The sequence below is a fragment of the Nerophis ophidion genome, linkage group LG18, assembly GCF_033978795.1.
Source record: "Nerophis ophidion isolate RoL-2023_Sa linkage group LG18, RoL_Noph_v1.0, whole genome shotgun sequence".
Lineage (NCBI taxonomy): Eukaryota > Metazoa > Chordata > Actinopteri > Syngnathiformes > Syngnathidae > Nerophis > Nerophis ophidion.
The window spans coordinates 45,739,866-45,756,781 of NC_084628.1; the positions used below are offsets into that span (position 1 = coordinate 45,739,866).

The 16,916-nt window shown below is 43.0% G+C and overlaps 1 protein-coding gene across 2 annotated transcripts in view; it reads right to left on the reverse strand.

Annotated features, from left to right (window-relative positions):
- Positions 1-16,916, reverse strand: part of LOC133537268 (D(2)-like dopamine receptor) — a 219,070-nt gene that overhangs the window by 45,874 nt on the left and 156,280 nt on the right. For both annotated transcript variants that reach the window (XM_061878244.1, XM_061878245.1), the window contains exon 3: positions 5,487-5,596. In XM_061878244.1, coding sequence (XP_061734228.1) covers positions 5,487-5,596 — 110 coding nt within the window. The remainder of the gene's footprint in view (positions 1-5,486; positions 5,597-16,916) is intronic.

Below are 16,916 nucleotides of genomic sequence, written 5' to 3' on the forward strand. Positions count from 1 at the left end.
AAAACATCCATCCATTTTCTACCGCTTATTCCCTTTCGGGGTCGCGGGGGGCGCTGGCGTCTATCTCGGCTACAATCGGGCGGAAGGCAGGGTACACCCTGGACAAGTTGCCACCTCATCGCAGGGCCAACACAGATAGACAGACAACATTCACACTCACAATAGATTTATAATAGTTCCTTTGTTGTCGAAATTAATTTATCTGGAACCAATTAACAGCAGCATGTGGCCCACAATACGAAGGTCCTGAGTAGTCCTGGGTTCAATCCCGGGTTCGGGATCTTTCTGTGTGGAGTTTGCATGTTCTCCCCGTGAATGCGTGGGTTCCCTCCGGGTACTCCGGCTTCTTCCCACTTCCAAAGACATGCACCTGGGGATAGGCCCCTCCCATCTCCAAAGACATGCACCTGGGGATAGGCCCCTCCCATCTCCAAAGACATGCACCTGGGGATAGGCCCCTCCCACCTCCAAATACATGCACCTGGGGATAGGTTGTTTGGCAACACTAAATGGTCCCTAGTGTGAATGTTGTCTGTCTATCTGTGTCGGCTCTGCGATGAGGTGGCGACTTGTCCAGGGTGTACCCGGCCTTCCGCCCGAATGCAGCTGAGATAGGGTCCAGCGACCCCCCCGCCACCCCGAACAGGACAAGCGGTAGAAAAATGGATGGATGGATGGAAGATGGAATTAACAGTATTGAAAGCTGTCTCAGGAAAGCACAGAGGATCCTGAAAGACCCTTCCCACCTAGAACTGCTACCTTCGGGCAGACGCCATAGGGTGCTAAAAGCGGGCACAAATAGACTAAAAAATAATTTTTACCCAAGAGTCATAGAAGCATTACACAGGCACTGAGTGAGCACAATGTGTCCATCATGTCCTCATGTGTCATGTCTTTTTATTTCAAACTATAATGTGCAATATAATGTGTATATATATATATATATATATATATATATATATATATATATATATATATATATATATATATATATATATATATAGTTACATACCGTATTTCTTTGAATTATATAGTATGCGCCTGCCTAGAATAACTGCCGGGTCGAACTCGTTTAGAAAAATAATTAGCATATGCCTAGAATTTCCACTGGGTCAAACTCGTCACGTCACGATTGACACTTCACCTGTTTTCAAAATGGAAGCTGATTCCAATAATTTGAAATCCCATAAAGGCAAGAAGATTAAGAGCTATTAAGTAGGATTTAAGGTCCAAGCTATTGAATATGCTAAAAAGAACAGTAAGCAGCTATGTTTTGTTAATATACCGTAGCTGCGTGTGTCAAATATGAGTCATTAAATGACTCCCGCCTCCTGGTGGTAAAGGGCGCTAGTGATCCTTCTCGCGACTACTTGGCTGCAGAAGAAGTGACAACAAGCAGCAAGAGTGAGCAGCGATCGTTTATTTTTTCCTCTCGCTTGCACTTTTAACATGGAGGATTACATATCTAAAATAAAACAGTTTTTAAAACTGGACTTTCAATCGAAGCAGGAGGTAATAAAGGAAGATCTCGATCGAGACAAAGAGACTTTTAAAACTGAAGAAAGATAAGGAAGACTTCTATAAACAAGCTATCAATGCTTTTGATCAGAAGGAGCTGCGCATGGACTTCATTTATAAGTAAAAGTAAGACTATAATAACGTTTTTTTATTATTATTAAATGTGCTTTTCATGATGGTATCCTTACATCACACTCAAATTTATATCAATCAATCAATGTTTACTTATATAGCCCTAAATCACTAGTGTCTCAAAGGGCTGCACAAACAACAACACAAACCTTTTTTGGAGCCTTTTTTAACTTTAGCGGTGCTATGTTATCAATGTTTTCGCGCAGGGCGTCATTAAAGTTGTTAGTGAGGTTATCAATAGAGCCCACATACTTTAGGAATGGTGCCATTACCGAGGGCAGTAGGTCAGCAAGAGTGGTCATTGTGGCTGTATTAATGTTGCGGCTGCTATAGCAGTTATTATTAGTATTAGTTTGACGTACATGCGTCTGAACCTCGAATTTTATAAGGTAATGATCGGACAATACTTTAGTATACGGGAGTATCGTAACTTTGGAAACGGTGATGCCCCTGACAAGCACTACTGCCGTTGCGATACGTGGGTTCATTTATTATTTGTGTAAGGCCACGGCTATCAATTATAGTCTGGAGCGCTACGCACGGTGGGTCCGATGGGGTATTCATATGGATATTAAAGTCCCCCATTATAATTATATTATCGGCGTGCGTCACTAGATCAGCAACGAACTCTGAGAATTCATTGATAAAGTCCGAATAGGGCCCTGGGGGGCGGTAGATAACAGCCAGGTGTAGAGGCAGCGGTGTGACAGACCTCATAGTAAGCACCTCAAACGATATATATTTATTATTTATGTTAGGACTAAGGTTAAAGTTTTCGTTGTATGTTAGTGCGACCCCCCCCCCCCCCACCCCTTTTAAGGGGATGGGCAATATGTGCATGTGTAAAGTTAGGAGGACATGCCTCATTTAGCGCAAAAAAGTCGTTTGGTTTAAGCCAGGTTTCGCTGAGACCGATGACGTTAAGATTGTTGTCCCTGATGATATCATTAACTAACAACGTTTTGGGAGACAATGATCTTATGTTTAAAAAACCTATGTTATAGGTAGTGGGCTGTTTTAGGGAATTCTTGATCAATTTATCCGTAGTAGCAATATTAATAATGTTGTGTTTATTATGCCCAGTGCATTTTGTATAATTACGACCATATCTAGGAATTGATACGACGGGAATTTTCCGATTGTTTGTTTGTTGCTTTGATAAACCGAACGCATCATAGTTTGCCACCTCAGTAGAACGCATGTCCAACTCTGAAACACTCAAAGCAGAAAAAACTTGTTCTAATTTAACTGACTCCTTACCCAGACCAGTAGTCTCGCATCTTCCATTTAAATCCGGCTTCAGGATGGAGGAAAGTGGTGTTCTGTGGGGATTAGCCTCCTGCTTTGTTTTTAGCCCCGCTCGACATCCGCGTTTCCGATCACACCACTGGCGTCTGCTCTGTAGACGGCCCCCGCTGCTACTAGACTCCGCTGCTTCACAGGCCGCTGGATGTAGCCGCCGAAGTATTCCCGTGCTAGTTAGCAGGACTAGCAAGCACGCGTCTATCAGTCCAAAACGGCCCGATATGTCCACATCCAGAAGTGTCTGGCGGTCGTAAGTGATCATGGAGTGACCACGATGTGAGCCGGCCATGAAGTTTGCAGAATTGTTCGGTATTTCTGCCAAATGTTGCATATTTAGCAAGAGCTCCGCAATGTCGCAGCCCGTCCGGTCGCCGCCATCTTGGAGATATAAGCGCAGGCCTAAATTTACCGCATGCTTTTGGTATGCGCCGGAGTGAGAAGAGGTTTTAAAATAATTAGCGCCCCGGCGGCAATACAAGGAAATACGGTATCTTATTTTCTGTCTTTTTTTTACTATTTCTACTACCAAATTGTGAATGCACCTTAGGGCAGTGGTCCCCAACCACCGGGCCGCGCCCGATTGGTACCGGGCCGCAGAATAACTTTTTATTCCATCCATCCATCCATCATCTTCCGCTTATCCGAGGTCGGGTCGCGGGGGCAGCAGCCTAAGCAGGGAAGCCCAGACTTCCCTATCTCCAGCCACTTCGTCTAGCTCTTCCCGGGGGATCCCGAGGCGTTCCCAGGCCAGCCGGGAGACATAGTCTTCCCAACGTGTCCTGGGTCTTCCCCGTGGCCTCCTACCAGCTGGATGTGCCCTAAACACCTCCCTAGGGAGGCGTTCGGGTGGCATCCTGACCAGATGCCCGAACCACCTCATCTGGCTCCTCTCCATGTGAAGGAGCAGCGGCTTTACTTTGAGTTCCTCCCAGATGGCAGAGCTTCTCACCCTATCTCTAAGGGAGAGCCCCGCCACACGGCGGAGGAAACTCATTTGGGCCGCTTGTACCCGTGATCTTATCCTTTCGGTCATGACCCAAAGCTCATGACCATAGGTGAGGATGGGAACGTAGATCGACCGGTAAATTGAGAGCTTTGCCTTCCGGCTCAGCTCCTTCTTCACCACAACAGATCGATACAACGTCCGCATTACTGAAGACGCCGCACCGATCCGCCTGTCGATCTCACGATCCACTCTTCCCCCACTCGTGAACAAGACTCCTAGGTACTTGAACTCCTCCACTTGGGGCAGGGTCTCCTCCCCAACCCGGAGATGGCACTCCACCCTTTTCCGGGCGAGAACCATGGACTCAGACTTGGAGGTGCTGATTCTCATTCCGGTCGCTTCACACTCGGCTGCGAACCGATCCAGTGAGAGCTGAAGATCCCGGCCAGATGAAGCCATCAGGACCACATCATCTGCAAAAAGCAGAGACCTAATCCCGTGGTCACCAAACCGGATCCCCTCAACGCCTTGGTTGAATTTTTTATTCATTTCTATTTAAAAAAATATATATATATATTTATTTTTTATTAAATCAACATAAAAACACATTATACACTTATAGTTAGTGCACCAACCACAAAAACCTCCCTTTTTCATGACAAAGAAAAAAAAAAAAAGAAAAAAAAGAAAAAGGATTCTCCTCTCCAATCCCCCCCACCGGGCCGCGGGAAAAATTATTAAGCGTTGACCGGTCCGCGGATACAAAAAGGTTGGGGACCACTGCCTTAGGGGATCTGCTCCAATTTTGTTGTTCTTTGAACCTATTCACTGCAATAATGACAATAAAACTCTGTTCTAGTCTATGAAAGAGGGATGCCATCCATCCATCCATTTTCTACAGCTTATTCCCTTTCGGGGTCGCGGGGGGCGCTGGCGCCTATCTCAGCTACAATTGGGCGGAAGGCGGGGTACACCCTGGACAAGTCGCCACCTCATCGCAGGGCCAACACAGATAGACAGACAACATTCACACTCACATTCACACACTAGGGACCATTTAGTGTTGCCAATCAACCTATCCCCAGGTGCATGTCTTTGGAAGTGGGAGGTAGCCGGAGTACCCGGAGGGAACCCACACAGTCACGGGGAGAACATGCAAACTCCACACAGAAAGATCCCGAGCCTGGATTTGAACCCAGGACTGCAGGACCTTCGTATTGTGAGGCAGACGCACTAACCCCTCTGCCACCGTGAAGAAAGAGGGATGGTCGTACAATATTGTGTGACCCCCTGAGAGAGATTTTTAAGTAGTATGGAAATCAGCATGATGTATATTGTATCTAGTCTGTGTTGAAGTACCAGGTTTTTGTGTTATTTTTTTGCGGGTTGCTTCGAAAAAGACATGATGTGGAGGGTGTTACAAACGTCGGGTCGGAAGCGTAATCATGTGTGATGGGCATGCGGAGAGACAGCTTCCAGCTTCCCCTTCCTTTTCACAAGCTAAAGATTTCCTTTAGAAAAGAAAAAAAAATCCATGCAAAGCTGCCAGGAAGGAACGAGCAATCCGAGCGTCTGCTCAACTCACCGGTCGATGCTGATGGCACACAGATTGAGGATGCTGGCTGTACACATCATCACGTCTAAAGTGACAAAGATGTCACAGTGGATCTTGCTAAAGCGCCACTCCCCCACGACCTGCCAGAGAGAGACAAAAATAAAAAATAAAAAAACACCAACAAGTGGCAGCTTAGTGCGAGCATCAACACGAGAGCGCTGAGGGAACAAGACGGCTTAAAGGCCTACTGAAATGAGATGTTCTTATTCAAACGGGCATAGCAGGTCCATTCTATGTGTCATACTTGATCATTTCGCCATATTTTCGCTGAAAGGATTTAGTAGAGAACATCCACGATAAAGTTCGCAACGTTTGGTCGATAATAAAAAAGCCTTGCCTGTACCGGAAGTAGCAGACGATGTGCGCGTGATGTCACGGGTTGTGGAGCTCCTCACATCTGAACATTGTTTACAATCATGGCCACCAGCAGCGAGAGCGATTCGGACCGAGAAAGCGACGATTTCCCCATTAATTTGAGCGAGGATGAAAGATTCGTGGATGAGGAAAGTGAGAGTGAAGGACTAGGAAAAAAAAAAAAAGGGGGAGTGATTCAGATGTTATTAGACAAATTTACTAGGATATTTCCGGAAAATCCCTTATCTGCTTATTGTGTTACTAGTGTTTCAGTGAGATGAATAGACAACCTGAAGGTCGCCCCCGCACCTTTCTTCAGCACCAGTCGACGGGTGGTGGCGATGCCAATCTCTGCCCTTCGCAAGGGACCCTCTTCGAAACACGATCTTTCGAAATGTGAAGTGAATTATATTTATATAGCGCTTTTCTCAAGTGGCTCAAAGCGCTTTACATAGTGAAACCCAATATCTAAGTTACATTTAAACCAGTGTGGGTGGCACTGGGAGCAGGTGGGTAAAGTGTCTTGCCCAAGGACACAACGGCAGTGACTAGGATGGCAGAAGCGGGAATCGAACCTGCAACCCTCAAGTTACTGGCACGGCCACTCTACCAACCGAGCCATGCCGGTTGGTAGAGTGATAGCTGCATAATACGCTGTACTTTCTGTGTGTGGTCCAATCCAACCGTGTTCGCTTGACATCTCTGTTCTATAGTAAAGCTTCACCGTCATGGCGCAGTGAAGGAGTGGCCGTGTGCAACCCGAGGGTCCCTGGTTCAATCCCCACCTAGTACCAACCTCGTCACGTCCGTTGTGTCCTGAGCAAGACACTTCACCCTTGCTCCTGATTGGTGCTGCTTAGCGCCTTGCATGGCAGCTCCCTCCATCAGTGTGTGAATGTGTGTGTGAATGGGTAAATGCGGAAGTAGTGTCAAAGCGCTTTGAGTACCTTGAAGGTAGAAACGCGCTATACAAGTACAACCCATTTATCTATCGGGAATGTAAACAATGAAACAACAGCCGTGTGCTTCAGCCATCCTAGTCACTGCCGTTGTGTCCTTGGGCAAGACACTTTACCCACCTGCTCCCAGTGCCACCCACACTGGCTTGAATGTAACTTAGATATTGGGTTTCACTATGTAAAGCGCTTTGAGTCACTTGAGAAAAAGCGCTATGTAAAATATAATTCACTTCACTGTGTTTGTGTTGCTAAAGGCGGCCGCAATACACCGCATCCCACCTACAGCTTTCTTCTTTGACGTCTCCATTGTTTATTGAACAAATTGCACAAAAAAAAAAATACTGTGGAATTTTGCGATGAAAACAGACGACTTAATAGCTGGGCACGATGCCGGCACAAAATGTCCTTTACAATCCGTGACATCACGCGCATGCGTCATCATACCGAGACGTTTTCAGCAGGATTTTTCGGCGCGAAATTTAAAATTGCAATGTAGTAAACTAAAGCGGGCGTATTGGCATGTGTTGCAATGTTAATATTTCATCATTGATATATAAACTATCAGACTGCGTGGTCGCTAGTAGTGGCTTTCAGTAGGCCTTTAACAATCAGAGTGGACTCCTTGTCATCAAGAAAACCCTTTAGTGTTGCTCTTTTTGATTGATTGCAATTGATGTGACTAATTGAGCAATGCAGCAGGGCCCCATGCTTTTTGTGGCCCTGAACAAGGTTTCAATTGTTGACCAATTTTGGTCTTTAATTAGTCTTGGAACGAGTGGGTATTGTTAGAGAGCAGGCCTGGGCAATTATTTTGACTCTGGGGCCCACATTTAGAGAAAAACATGTGTCTGGGGGGCTGGTATATCTATTTTTAGGAACACCAATACAAAAAAAATCTGAATAATGTCTGACGGCCTTAAAAAAACATATTGGAATTTGACATTTTTCTACGAAGGGTAAAACACTGAATATTGACAGAATATGAACGTCACACCCTGTTTCCATCGACGTATTTTACAATCAAGTGAAATGAAACAAAAATGCAACAAACAGTGAAATATGAACGCGAGGTGTACAAAATAAACCCGCCTACACTCTGATATATCTAAAAAATCACTAAGCTTTAGAGCTTTGTTGTGAAAATCTTCCTCCACGTTGGTGGAAAAAACTTCCTGCCTCGTCTGAGCTGCTGTGACCTACATTACCATAGTAAGTAATTAGATGAAAATAGTAGTAGTAGTAGTAGCGGGGGTGTATATTTTAGTGTTCCGGAAGAGTTAGTGCTGCAAGGGGTTCCGGGTATTTGTTCTGTTGTGTTTATGTTGTGTTTCGGTGTGGATGTTCTCCCCCGTGAATGCATTCTTGTGTGGTGTGGGTTCACAGTGTGGCGCATATTTGTAACAGTGTTGAAGTTGTTTACACGGCCACCCTCAGTGTGACCTGTATGGCTGTTGCATTCACTCGTGTCTGTGTAAAAGCCGCATATATTATGCGACTGGGGCCGAAAGGTACATACAGGTTTTGGAACAACATATGCTGCCATCTAAGCGCCGTGTTTTTCATGGACGCCCCTGCTTATTTCAGCAAGACAATGCCAAGCCACATTCAGCACGTGTTACAACAGCGTGGCTTCGTAAAATAAAGAGTGCGGGTACTTTCCTGGCCCGCCTGCAGTCCAAACCTGTCTCCCATGGAAAATGTGTGGCGCATTATGAAGCGCAAAATACAACAGCGGAGAACGACTAAAGCTCTACTTAAAACAAGAATGGGAAAGAATTCCACTTTCAAAACTTCAACAATTAGTTTCCTCAGTTCCCAAACGTTTATTGAGTGTTGTTAAAAGAAAAGGTGATGTAACACAGTGGTGAACATGCCCTTTCCCAACTACTTTGGCATGTGTTGCAGCCATGAAATTCTAAGTTAATTATTACCGTATTTCCTTTAATATGCACCTGCCTTGAATTACTGCCGGGTCAAACTCGCTCCCCAAATTTTTTAGCGCATGCTTACTTTTACCGCCGGATCAAAGTCACTCCCGAAATGGCGGAGGAGTTTTTTTGGGCTTTTACTATGTGTAAACCAGGGGTCTTGTTCCACAGCCATACCGATCACACTGATGGTTGGGATATAAAACAACTTTAACACTCTTACTAATATGCGCCACACTCTGTGAACCCACACCAAACACATTTCTGGAGAACATTGGCTCTGTAACACATTATAAACGCAACATAAGAATTACCCAGAATTCCAATGCATCCATGACTCTTGGCTATATTATTTACCCCACTGGGGGCGCGTGTATAATATAGCCAAGAGTCATGTATGCATTGGAATTCTGGGTAAATCTTATGTTGCGTTTATAATGTGTTACAGAGCCAATGTTCTCCAGAAATGTGTTTGGTGTGGGTTCACAGAGTGTGGCGCATATTAGTAAGAGTGTTAAAGTTGTTTATATCACAACCATCAAGTATGCATTGCAATCTCATAAGAGAAGCAGCGAATATGCATGCATAAAAGAAAAGGTGATGTAACACAGTGGTGAACATGCCCTTTCCCAACTACTTTGGCACGTGTTGCAGCCATGAAATTCTAAGTTAATTATTATTTGCAAAAAAAAATTAAGTTTATGAGTTTGAACATCAAATATGTTGTCTTTGTAGTGCATTCAATTGAATATTGTCACGTGGGGGTTGCATTTTAATGCGGGATCGTTCCTCCAACGCAAACATAGACACTCCGGACAACAACTAAAAGGTAAGAATGATTTAATAACAAAACACTGGTACAAAAACAGACGAAAAGAAACGCGTGGCGAAAGCACAGAAGCTAATTCTAACACTAGCACAGGATCAGGTAACAAGAAATCTAGAATTACCAACAAAACAGTTGCATACCGCAAACAAGGGACCAAGACCGACTGACGGGACAAGGCAGGCTTAAATAAGGAAGTAATTAACAAAAACAGGTGTGCGTCTGGAACCCTCAGCAGGTGAAATTAATATGTTGCCATGGTGACCAAACTGACTCACAAAAAAAGGTACACAAAAAACAAAGGGAGTCCAAACTAACAGAAAATAACTAAACTAAACATGATCCAGACTATGGATCATGACAAATATGGGTTGAAAAGGATTTGCAAATCATTGTATTCTGTTTATATTTACATCTAACACAATTTCCCAACTCATATGGAAACGGTCACGAATTCACGGAAATCGTCCAATCCAGATCAATCATCGATCAATAGGCACGTCCCTAAAGTCGGGGGTCTGTTTCTGACGAACTATCAATCCCAAACATCGCCACATTTTATTGTGAGCATGTTGTATGTTATTGTGAAGCACCCTGAGAGTCACAGCCCGAATACTGAAGACCGAATGTCGTCATGGTCCAATCACTTGTGATACGTGTAATGATTGACAATTAGGTGGACCAATGGCGAGCGGGCGATGTAATTGTCCAATCAAGGAGAACACACGCATCGACCAGAGCTTGGTTGCGGTTATGTCAGCCCACCAGCTGCCTCTCACGGCGGTGAAAAGGTATCAGACGTACGCCTCGCGCTGGGCGATTAATCCTTTTCTCCCAAAGTTATTAAAATTAAGAGCCCCTTTTTAAAGAGTCGGCTACAAGGATCCGACATCAGCCGAGCGGCTTTGTCCTTGTTGGAACCTTGTCCCCATTTTGGTTACAAATCCCGTTTCCATATGAGTTGGGAAATTGTGTTACATGTCAATATAAACGGAATGCAAATCATTTTAAAATAATTTTCAAGCCATATTCAGTTGAATATGCTACAAAGACAACATATTTCATGTTTAAACTGATAAACATTCCTTTTATTGTTCAAATAATCAATAACTTTAGAATTTGATGCCAGCAACACGTGACAAGGAAGCTGGGAAAAGTGGCAATAAATACTGATAAAGTTGAGAGTTGCTCATCAAACACTTATTTGGAACATCCCACAGGTGTGCAGGCTAATTGGGAACAGGTGGGTGCCATGATTGGGTATAAAAGCAGCTTCCGTGAAATGCTAAGTAATTCACAAACAAGGACGGGGCGAGGGTCACCACTTTGTAAGCAAATTGTCGAACAGTTTTAGAAGAACATTTCTCAACGAGCTATTGCAAGGAATTTAGGGATTTTACCATCTACGGTCCGTCAAATCATCAAAAGGTTCAGAGAATCTGGAGAAATCACTGCATGTAAGCGATTATATTACAAACTTTTGATCCCTCTGGCGGTACTGCATCAAAAAGCTACATCAGTGTGTAAAGGAAATCACCACATGGGCTCAGGAACACTTCATAAAACCTCTGTCAGTAACTACAGTTGGTCGCTACATTTGTAAGTGCAAGTTAGAACTCTACTATGCAAAGCGAAAGCCATTCATCAACAACACCCAGGAACGCCGATGGCTACGCTGGGCCCGAGCTCATCTAAGATGGACTGATGCAAAGTGGAAAAGTGTTCTGTGGTCTGACGAGTCCACATTTCAAATTATATTTGGAAACAGAGGACGTGGTGTCCTCCAGAACAAAGAGGAAAATAACCATCCGGATTGTTATAGGCACAAAGTTCAAAAGCCAGTATCTGTGATGGTATGGGGGTGTATTAGTGCCCAAGGCATGGGTAACTTACACATCTGTGAAGGCGGAAAGGTAAATACAGGTTTTGGAACAACATATGTTGTCATCCAAGCAACGTTATCTTGGACGCCCCTGCTTATTTCAGCAAGAAAATGCCAAACCACGTGTTACAACAGCGTGGTTTCGTATAAAAAAGAGTGAGGGTACTTTCCTGGCCCGCCTGCAGTCCAGACCTGTCTCCCATGGAAAATGTGTGGCGCATTATGAAGCGTAAAATACGACAGCAGAGACCCCGAACTTTTGAACGACTGAAGCTCTACATAAAACAAGAATGGGAAAGAATTCCACTTTCAAAGCTTCAACAATTAGTTTCCTCAGTTCCCAAATGTTTATTGAGTGTTGTTAAAAGAAAAAGTGATGTAACACGGTGGTGAACATGCCCTTTCCCAACTACTTTGGCACGTGTTGCAGCTATGAAATTCTAATTATTATTTGCAACAAAAAAAAAAAGTTTATGAGTTTGAACATCAAATATGTTGTCTTTGTAGCATATTCAACTGAATATGGGTTGAAAAGGATTTGCAAATCATTGTATTCTGTTTATATTTACATCTAACACAATTTCCCAACTCATGTGGAAACGGGGTTTGTAATATTTGACCGGGTTCAACCCCTGATATTTGTCTGGGTTACGCTGAGGCAAGAGCCCGTCCTTGTCTCCTACCCTGCTCTTCATCGGCAACTCTGTGCTTTTTCGTTTCATCACTTCGAAACACAACCACAGGCCAGGTCACATCAGAGGAGGAAAACACGGTCATGAAATGAGTAACTTTTCATTTTGTGTCTTTTTAATACCCTAACAAATGATTTTGGTAACACTTTAGTACGGGGAACACATATTCACCACTAATTAGTTGCTTATTAACATGCAAATGAGTAACATATTGGCTCTTAAAGGCCTACTGAAAGCCACTACTAGCGACCACGCAGTCTGATAGTTTATATATCAATGATGAAATATTAACATTGCAACACATGCTTACTAAAGTGAAATTTTATATTTTGCGCCAGCATCATGCCCAGCTATTAAGTCGTCTGTTTTCATCGCAAAATTCCACAGTATTCTGGACATCTGTGTTGGTTAATCTTTTGCAATTTGTTCAATGAACAATGGAGACATCAAAGAAGAAAGCTGTAGGTGGGAAGCGGTGTATTGTGGCCGCCTTTAGCAACACAAACACAGCCGGTGTTTAATTGTTTACATTCCCGAAAGATGACAGTTGAGCTTTACTATGGAACAGAGATGTCAAGCGAACACGGTTGGATTGGACCACACACACAAAGTACAGTGTATTGTGTGTATTAATAACATTCTACCATTCTGTATTCTGGAGGCGATCTATATCGTGTGCTACGCCAGCAGTGTCCTCCTAACCGTCACCGTCAGTGCCGGTTTCAAAGCGGTATGGCTCTATCCCGTGTTGCGGTTGGGCCTGGCCGAGTGGTCCTGCCACCCCACAGCTGCCACGGCGCCTCTCACAGCATTTTCTCTGTCTAAACCACTCCCACTGCCCTCTAGTCATTTTTTTTTCTAGTCCTTCACTCTCACTTTCCTCATCCACGAATCTTTCGTCTTCGCTCAAATCAATAGGGAAATTGTCACGTTCTCGGTCTGAATCGCTCTCGCTGCTGGTGGCCATGATTGTAAACAATGTTCAGATGTGAGGAGCTCCACAACCCGTGACGTCACGCGCACATCGTCTGCTACTTCCGGTACAGGCAAGGCTTTTTTATTAGCGACCAAAAGTGGCAAACTTTATCGTGGATGTTCTCTACTAAATCCATTCAGCAAAAATATGACAATATCGCGAAATGATCAAGTATGACACATAGAATGGATCTGCTATCCCCGTTTAAATGACAAAATCACATTTCAGTAGGCATTTAATGAGTCATTATTAAGTACTTATTAATGCCTTATTATAGAACCAGTAAGCCATGAACTAAAAGTCTTCTCTCAATTATTGTTTGTGTCATGACTTGGACTATGGTGGGGTTTGTTCACCCGAGCTGCAAAGCGACTGGATTGGACACAACGTGAAAGTAACAACATATTTTAATCTTCACTCAAAAAAAAGGAACAAACGAAAGGCGCTCACAGAGGAGCTACAAAAACTTGGCTATGAAACAAAACTATTACTACAACATAAACTACGGACATAAAACAAAACTTGCAAACTATGGCATGAATAACAAAACTTACGGGTAACGAGGATCATCAGCATGGAGCAAGGGTGTGTGGATGGTGATGTCGCCAGGTTGACTGCCTGGCAACTCCAGGCTTAAATAGTGCTTGAAAACAGGGGCGTGAGTTCAAAAGAATCAGGTGCGTGAGTCGTGAGGACAGGTGAACTGATTGGTAGGCATGGAAACCAGACAATGGAGTGAAAAAACAGGAACTAATGGAGTCTTGAAGTACTCTAACAACTGAACAAAACTTGATCATAAAGACATGACAGCTTATTAGTAACGCTAAACCTTATATGTTCTCCTATTGTCCAAAAAACTCTAAATCAAGTCTTTGTTACTTAACAAAATAACAAAACTTACGGGTAACGACAAAAGAGCATGGATCATCAGCATGGAGCAAGGGTGTGTAGATGGTGATGTCGCCAGGTTGACTGCCTGGCAACTACAGGCTTAAATAGTGCTTGAAAACAGGGGCGTGAGTTCAAAATAATCAGGTGCGTGAGTCGTGAGGACAGGTGAACTGATTGGTAGGCATGGAAACCAGACAATGGAGTGAAAAAACAGGAACTAATGGAGTCTTGAAGTACTCTAACAACTAAACAAAACTTGATCATAAAGACATGACAGCTTATTAGTAACGCTAAACCTTATATGTTCTCCTAGTGTCCAAAAAACTCTAAATCAAGTCTTTGTTACTTAACAAAATAACAAAACTTACGGGTGACAACAAAAGAGCATGGATCATCAGCATGGAGCAAGGGTGTGTAAATGGTGATGTCGCCAGGTTGACTGCCTGGCAACTACAGGCTTAAATAGTGCTGTGGTGCTTGAAAACAGGGGCGTGAGTTCATAAAAATCAGGTGCGTGAGTCGTGAGGACAGGTGAACTGATTGGTAGGCATGGAAACCAGACAATGGAATGAAAAAAACAGGAACTAATGGAGTCTTGAAGTACTCTAACAACTAAACAAAACATGATCATAAAGACATGACAGCTTATTAGTAACGCTAAACCTTATATGTTCTCCTAGTGTCCAAAAAACTCTTTGTTACTTAGAATATGTTCCGCACACTAAAGAGTTCCCATTTGTTTTTGTTTTTCTCAACCGGATCTCAGTTGTTTGGCTAATGAGTTACAATCTTTTCCCTCAATTCAAACGCAGTCAGCGTTCGGACTTAATATGCAAAGGTGCTGTGTTGAGAAATGGAAAATGCGGGCTGGAAAGGAAACTGAAAGAGCAATTTGAAAGTCAGTTGGAAATAATCAAAGGTTTTTTCTATGCAATAATAATAGTGTTTGTAAGAATTCTAAACATTGTCGCTTGATGAAATTATTGCCTTTGTCAACACAATAAAATTTGACGTCTTTTCCATTACAGTGTAGCTCAACTATCCATGCAAATATGTTTCATAACAAGTTGAGTTCACCACCAGAAGTGGGCTTTAAAACTAGGTTGTGTGTGCATGTGTGCATGTGAAAGGATTCATATTTTCCCCCTTCCGGTGTGGATCTTCAGTGAGAGGGTTAAACGTTTTGCAATGCAATCTGCTGGAAAAGATGCAAAGCCCCAATCTACATAGCAATTGACGCTACGGTCAAAGTTGGAATTGCCACTAAACAAAGTTTTTAAAGATATCCAACATGCTACTGCCTCCTGGCCGAAAAGTATTTTGTCATGTTTCATGTGTCAGGTCACCCGTGAAAAATGGGGCCGGTTATTAATGCGCACCGAACAAAAAAACGATCCCGGAGTCACTTTATTTAGATGTTTTTTTTAAATATACTTTTAACTGTCAGGCTTGGACTTGGTCTTGGGTTGTTTTCCCGTGGTGCGAAGCGAATGGAGTGGAAACGGCGTGAAGGTAAAGACATCTTTATTTTAACACTAAACTAAAAACAGGAACCAACAAAAAGCGCGCACAATGGCGGTACCAAAAAACTGGGCTATGAAACAAAAGACTAGCACAAAGGCTTTAAACGACAAACATGAAACAAAAACACTTGCGCAGTGGCATGAATAACAAAAACCTACGTGGACAAAATGGACAACATTGCAAGGCATGAAGCAAATAATCGAGGGCGTGAAGGAGGTGATGTTGCCAGACTGACTAACTGGGAACTGTGGCTTAAATAATGAACATGATAAGTGAAAACAGGTGTGAGACAAGACAGGTGAACTGATTGGTTGTCATCGTAACAAAACAGGGAGTGAAAAAAAAAAGGAACTTAGAGTCCAAAGGACCTGGTATTCCTAGGCAGTGTCCCATCCAAGTACTAACCAGGCCAGACACTGCTTAACTTTGTGAACAGATAAGATTGGGGATGCTCAGGGTAATATGGCCGTACAAAACTCATGAGACATGACAGAAAACTAAATCAGTTGGCATGGTAGGACAAACAAGGAAATACAAAACAGAACTAAAATGTCCAAAAAACAAAACGTAGCATGACCAAAACAAAACATGAACCATAGGCGTGACATTAACTTTCTGTAAAATGGGTTTTACATTTTATATATAATATTAAAAAAAAAATATATATATATACATACATATATACATACAAATATATACATATATATATATACATATATTTGTAGCTGAGATAGGCGCCAGCGCCCCCCGCGACCCCGAACGGGAATAAGCGGCAGAAAATGGATGGATGGATGGATATATATATATATACATATATATATATATATATATATATATATATATATATATATATATATATATATATATATATATATATATATATATATATATATATATATATATTATTTTTTCCATCCATCCATCCATCATCTTCCGCTTATCCGAGGTCGGGTCGCGGGGGCAGCAGCCTAAGCAGGGAAGCCCAGACTTCCCTCTCCCCAGCCACTTCGTCTAGCTCTTCCCGGGGGATCCCGAGGCGTTCCCAGGCCAGCCGGGAGACATAGTCTTCCCAACGTGTCCTGGGTCTTCCCCGTGGCCTCCTACCGGTTGGACGTGCCCTAAACACCTCCCATACTAAATCCTTTCAGCAAAAATATGGCAATATCGTGAAATGATCAAGTATGACACATAGAATGGACCTGCTATCCCCATTTAAATAAGAAAATCTCATTAAGAATGACATCTGCTTTTTCCTACAACTTTTTTGGGACATTTTTGATGTTATTTAATTTTTACCTTATTTAAGCATGTTTGAAATAAACAACACTATCACCGATTCTTTTTATTTGCACCCTGCATTGTACTTAT